The sequence below is a fragment of the Cyphomyrmex costatus genome, unplaced genomic scaffold (assembly GCF_001594065.2).
Source record: "Cyphomyrmex costatus isolate MS0001 unplaced genomic scaffold, Ccosl1.0 scaffold1419, whole genome shotgun sequence".
Taxonomy (NCBI): domain Eukaryota; kingdom Metazoa; phylum Arthropoda; class Insecta; order Hymenoptera; family Formicidae; genus Cyphomyrmex; species Cyphomyrmex costatus.
In genome coordinates this window covers 1-6,407 of record NW_017275412.1, presented here as the reverse complement: position 1 = coordinate 6,407, position 6,407 = coordinate 1, and the positions used below count along the sequence as shown (strand labels likewise).

At 30.6% G+C, this 6,407-nt stretch overlaps 1 protein-coding gene across 1 annotated transcript; it reads right to left on the bottom strand.

The window, feature by feature from the left end:
- Positions 1 to 1,465: 1,465 nt before the first annotated feature.
- LOC108783110 (mitochondrial import receptor subunit TOM70-like) lies at positions 1,466 to 6,403 on the bottom strand (the record flags this gene model as incomplete). Its single annotated transcript, XM_018551597.1, is given in 15 exon segments — positions 1,466 to 1,595; positions 1,733 to 1,962; positions 2,084 to 2,259; positions 2,262 to 2,313; positions 2,471 to 2,825; positions 2,893 to 3,025; positions 3,133 to 3,340; positions 3,452 to 3,625; positions 4,301 to 4,556; positions 4,698 to 4,912; positions 5,054 to 5,287; positions 5,382 to 5,736; positions 5,806 to 5,932; positions 6,038 to 6,263; positions 6,383 to 6,403. Coding segments are annotated over 15 exon segments (2,892 nt in total), but the record flags the coding sequence as incomplete, so codon positions are not given.
- Positions 6,404 to 6,407: the final 4 nt, after the last annotated feature.

Here is a 6,407-nt window from a genome sequence, read left to right as displayed (position 1 = left end):
AACGAAGAATGGCTTCGGATAAGGTACGAATGTTTGTAAATTAGATCATTTTATACTTTACACTTTACTTTTTCAAATTTGTGATAAAGTATAAAATGATCTAATTTACGAACATGTATCCGTACCTTATCCGAAGCCATTTTTCGTTTATTTTCCTAATATTTATTGCAATAAATAATATTTTCATAATGAAACGACGGACATATTGTACGCTTTCTCGATTTTGCCGCTTGCTGTTTGCTGTTCGTTCGGTTCAACTTCAACGAACTGCGGCAAAATGTATTTTGCGTCGGAAGTGCGTCGTCTAGCTTACATAAAATTCTTAACCAATAGTAACGAATTGCTGCTGCAGCGTACTGCGCATGAAAAAGTACCTTAACTCGGAACGGCACCCTTTGAGTGAGCGCTCGCTGGAGTGCGTTCAGAATCGTCGTCCGGATGCACCCAGATGTTGTTTTATCCTTGTTGTTCACGAATGATAAACAAGAATAACACGACACCTGGATGCACTCGGATGATGATTCTGAACGCAACCCTGTTATTGATGTATTCTTCTAGATCTAAAATCTGATTGGATGATCTACAAAAATACACCAATAATAGCGAGCGCTCACTTAACTGCGAGTCCGCTGAACGCGCCCAATGGCGATGGATTCTATCAACAGAAAATATGTTCACGTTGATATATTTTTTGCACTATCTTCATTTTCTCTCTTTTCAACGCTCAAATATATGAGGCTATTATGCGCAATAAATATACAAGTCTGTTTTTCAACTTAAACGAGGTTGTGAACCCAACCTAATATAATACGAAGATTGGAGAATTAAATAGGAGGCCAATTACAACACATTTCAATTTTTATTATTTTGTACATTTTTATTTTATATAAATTTGAACAATAAAAAATAAAGAAATTTTAATTCCTGTGTGTTGATTTGATTGGTTAAATTTCAATCTTAAATCTCTATCTTAGTCTAATTACAGCTTTAGACAATTGCGACCCAGAGAAGACCAAACACGTATATCATATATTTTTTTACGAACTAAAGAGAGAAGTTAAAAGATTTTAAAAACTTTATAAATCTTACACACAAAATATTAATGTTAATATTTACGCACACACACAAACTTACAATCTTACAAAATAAATTCAAATAATTCTGAAAAGTCGATTACAAACTTCAGTTGCTAACAAGTATTAAAGACTTTTATATATGCAGTATACACACAAAATGTAGTTAAAATAGTGTTTCAATATAAAAAAAAATTAAACTTTTACTATAAAATAATAATGCATAGTTTAATCTTTAAGACACTTGCGCGCGCATGTGCGTGTATATATCGTGTTCAAAAGTGACATCTTAATATAAAATCTTAACTTAGCACACACATGCTGAAATCTTCTGTCTCTTCCAAGTATTTGCAAATTAACAAATTAAGATTATAATTGTATGTAAATCCTAATTGATTTTTTACATTAAGTTCTACTTTTGCTAGTTCTCTCAAGGAGTATATGCTTAGCAGTTTCTTAAATGTATGACAGTATAATACTAAACATTTATCGAACAATCTTACTGCTTCTCCCATGTTTCCCCTAAATTAAAAAAAAAAAGATTCAGAATATTTTTATTAAAATATCTTTTTTAATGTGTCACGTATTTTATTCAAGAAATTATTAATTGAATAATAGTATTCAAGTACAGTAATTATGAGAAATGATTGTAAACATACCTTTTTAATTCTAAGATTCCTAACGCTTCATATGAACCACTGAAATTTTTATCCAATTCTATTGCTTTGTTAAAATATTTCTTAGCTTTACCAAAATTATGGTCCCAATTTAATTGCAAAATGGCTCTCTGTTGATACATTGGAGCTATATATATGTCCTCCGGATATTTCTTTATTATTTTAGTAAAATAAATATGAGCCTTTTGATATTGTCGAGTTTCGATCATCATCTAAACATAATTAAAAATTTCAACAATGAATCAAAATGTATACAGTAAATAATAATTTATAATATCCCATATTTTTTCAATTATTTTTCTTAAAAAAATATAAGTAATTGTATATACCTACCTTACAACAATGAAGATAATAAAAAGTACATTCAGGAAGATTTGTACACTTTTCGAAAATTTTCTCGAAAGCTCTCACAGCCGCGTCGACTAATCTTACATCTTAATTTAACATCGCAATACGATAATCTATGTAGCATTTACTTATGCATGCCTTGCTAAAGTTTGGATTAAAAGAGCTTTTTCAAAATCACACTTAGCTTCCTTTAATTTGCCACAGGATATATAAAACTGAAATTATAACATAATCTTTTATTAATTTTTACTAGTACTTTTTTGGCCGGAGACACTACCGCGTCTCTCCTGATGTTGTCACATTATTTTATATGTATTATATGTTTACATGCATGCGAAAAAAATGCATGCTTAATGTTAATGAGCTTAATACCAGTCCTCTGTGACAGTAAATATCACTATAATGCGGATTTATACTAATGGCTAATTCAATATCCATGAAAGCCATTCCTAGATTCTTCTTCAAGTGATTTAAATCAGCCCTCTTTATCAGGACGTTTATTTTTACATCATCGGATACATATTCGCTGTTCAGTATACAATCAAAATCTTGAATTGCAGAATCTTGTTCGCCCAAAAGTGCGTAAAATGTAGCTCGTAACAACAGCACCTCTAGTTTAGTTGAAGGTAATGTATCAAATTCCGGACTTTCAATAATTTCTGTGCACAGCGATATTATATCACTGTATTCTTCGTTCTTTAACGCTTTTAATGGTTTTTTTAAAAATCTGATAACAAATATATTAAAAAATAAACATTACAATCACAAAAAAACAATATTCTGCTTAGACTTACTCTGAAATATTTTCTGGACACTGAAGTTTAGAAAACACTGGATCTTTAGAAAAAGATACAATATACGTTTTCACCAAAGGTTTATATATATATAACTTTCTGTTCCTCCAATTTTCTTCAGCGTGTTGTCTTCCTAAAAATAATTGTAATTGTAATTCAAACTTCCGTTATGTTTCAAATCTTATTCTAGTCATGAATAAAGTTTTACTTGATACTAAGTATTTTTAATATATAACTCACCAATCTTTTCAAGGATTGTTTGTTCCTTTAAAATGGAAATAAAATTAGAAAATCTTTCATGAATACACGCGATATGTATATCCTTCAAGGCTGCTTCCAAATCTCCTGTTTGCTCCAATACACGTGCCCGACGTAGCAAAGCTTTGATGTATCTTGGATTTAATTCCAATGCTTTTGTACAATCTGCCTTCACAGAACTATACTTTTTCTGTAAATTGTAATTACAATTCTACACACAGTAAACACGTATACCATAAATTGAAATCTACAGATTTTCACATTAAGTTATTAGTACGAATATCGTCAACAATCTTATTACCAACTGCTCATATGCAGCTGCTCTATTTTGATAAAAAATCGCAAATTCATCTTTATTTTCCTTAGGACAAATTTCGATTGCTTTATTATATTGAGCAATAGCTTCTTTATATTTTTTCATTTTAAAACACACATTTCCTTCGTTCTTATACTTCTGCGCTCTTTGTAAAGGGGTCTAAAATAGAAAAATTTGCTTGCATCAAACACTAAAGCACTACCTCTTTAATGTTATGTTTTTACACGCACGCACGCACATAATGCCATTACGGAAAGTGTTTCGAGTTATTTCATTAAAGTTCTAAGAGATAATAGTACATTGTGTAACAGTGGGGGATAGTTGTTTATAGCGCGCCCGGCCGCGCTATAAACAAATATGCCCCCACTCGCTACACATAGAATTTTTCATTACAAGTGCTCGTCGTAATGTGCCCTATACAGCAACGTTTTTGCGCAGAAGAGTGGGATTAGAGAAATAACTCAACGGCTTGAGGTATTGGCTATTTACCGCACGCAAAAGCGTTGCGGTATAGGGCACATTACGTGCACGCGTGATGAAAATTTATATACTATGTATTTCATAATTTCATCAAGTTCAACTATATATGATATTTACAGAAAATATGTTATTTACTAAAGATTATCGCTCGTAATAACGACATTTAGATATATTAATGGTATATCGTTATCGATAAAAGGAAAATATATTAAAAAGAGATATTAAAATCATCTTGATATTTTTAGAATCTAAGATGTATACACTCATATGATGAGATACCACAAAGATTATTAATTACGGACAAATATATTTTCGCAATGAATGAAGGACGATTCCATATAAAATTTTTTTAACCTCCGACTCTGCTGCGGGAGAAAGCACTTCGGGTGGCTCATCGCTATTAACAGAGATATGTTTGTCGAATTCTCCGACATTTTGTTTATTAAATCGAAAGTATGACAGAAGGAAATGGATAATATGTCCAAATTGATTATTTCTATCAAGATGTATCTTTACAGCGTGTACACTGTATATGTACAGCATTTCCTTGAATGTACGACAAAATGCTAAAGCCTTCTCAAATAATTTTATTGCTTCCTCCATGTTTCCTCTGAAAAAAAAAATGAATTTAAAATACTTTCATTAAAATATTATCAGATTCTTTATGTAAATACATAAACTGCTGATAATTTCTTTTGAAAATTTCAACGCACAATATAATTGTAAGAAACAATTATATTTGAAAACATACCTTTGTATTTCGATCGTTCTTAGTATTTCAATACATCTGAGCTTGCCTCCAATAGAGCATGTCTCCAATTTTAATGCTTTATTCAAGTATTTCTCAATGTCATCAATATTACTGTTCCACAATAACAAATAAATAATTGCGTAATCTGGATTTTTCTTTATTGCTTTAATAAAATAAGTATCAGCCTTTTGGTACTGTTGAGCTTTACACATTATCTATAAAAATTGAAAACTATAAATAAAATACTGAAATAAATAAAAATGTGTATAACGCAATATTAACGCTTAATCACTATTACTTTTTTTTTTAATTTTAATTTTTTTCATCCCAGATTATAGGTATATAATTATACGTACCTGAGCATATAAAACATAACAACATATACATTCAGGAGAATTTGAGTACTTATCAAAAGCTTTTTCAACGTCTCTCACAGTCATTTCGGCTAAATTTAAATCTTTGTTCAATACTGCAAAATGATAATGCGTATACCATTTTTGCATGTGTGCCGCACTGAAGTTTGGATTGCATTCAATGGCCTTTTCAAAATCGCGTTTAGCTTTGTTTAGCATTTGAATAGCCAAATATGCCTTAAATAACAAAATAGTACCGTTACACTGTTCCATAATACGTGATGAAATTACATGTGTGCGATAAGAAAAACATGCTCAATACATGATATACCTGTCCTCTATGATAGTAAATATCGCAACAACTTGGATTTATGGTAATAGCTAATTCCAAGTCGTTGAAAGCAAAATGTTGCAATCCGATTTCTCGATGTAGATTTGCTCTTTTTATCAAAGCGTTTACCCTTACGTCATCATGTGCATCTTTGTTAGACAAAATCATTTCAAAGTCATTGCGTGCATCATCGTACTTACTCCAAAATAAATAAAATGTAGCTCGTAATAACAGCACCTCTAGTTTAGAGGAAGGTAATTTATCAAATTCGGGACTTTCAATGATTTCTGTGCATAGCAATATTATATTATGATACTCTCCGTTTTTTAATGCTTGTAATGGTTTCTTGAAAAATCTAATAACAAATGCATTAAAAATTTAACGTCACAATTACATAAAAACATTCTTTTTTCCTATTACTTACTCTGGAATATTTTCTGGATATTCCAGTCTGGAAAGTACTGGATCTTTGAAGAAAGCTTTAATATAATATATTTCTATGGCATGCGTAGTTAGCATAAAAAAATTTTTGTGTGACGAATTTCTGTCGACTTGTTCCACTGAAAATTTTGATTATAAGTCGTAATAATATTTCTGTTATTTTTCAATCTTGTTCTAGTCCGCTGTAAATATTATTTTATTTAATACTAAGGTACTTTTAATATGTAACTGACCAAGCTTTTCTAACATCATTTCAGCCTTTAAAAGGGAAGCTTGATCAGAAAAGTTTTCGTAAATACAGACAGTAGACATATCCTTCAAAGCGGATTCTAAATCACCGGTTTGTTCCAAAACTCGTGCCCGACGTAGTAAAGCTTTAATGTATTTTGGATTTAGTTCCAATGCTTTTGTACAATCTATCTTTGCAGAACTATATTTTTTCTGAAAATTGCAATTACAATTGTACATACAGTAGCATTTATATTACCACCAACTTCAATCAATCAAAATAATCAATTAATTTTATGTTAAGCTTATTATGAATTCATCAACAATCTTACCAACTGTTCATACGCAGCAGCTCTA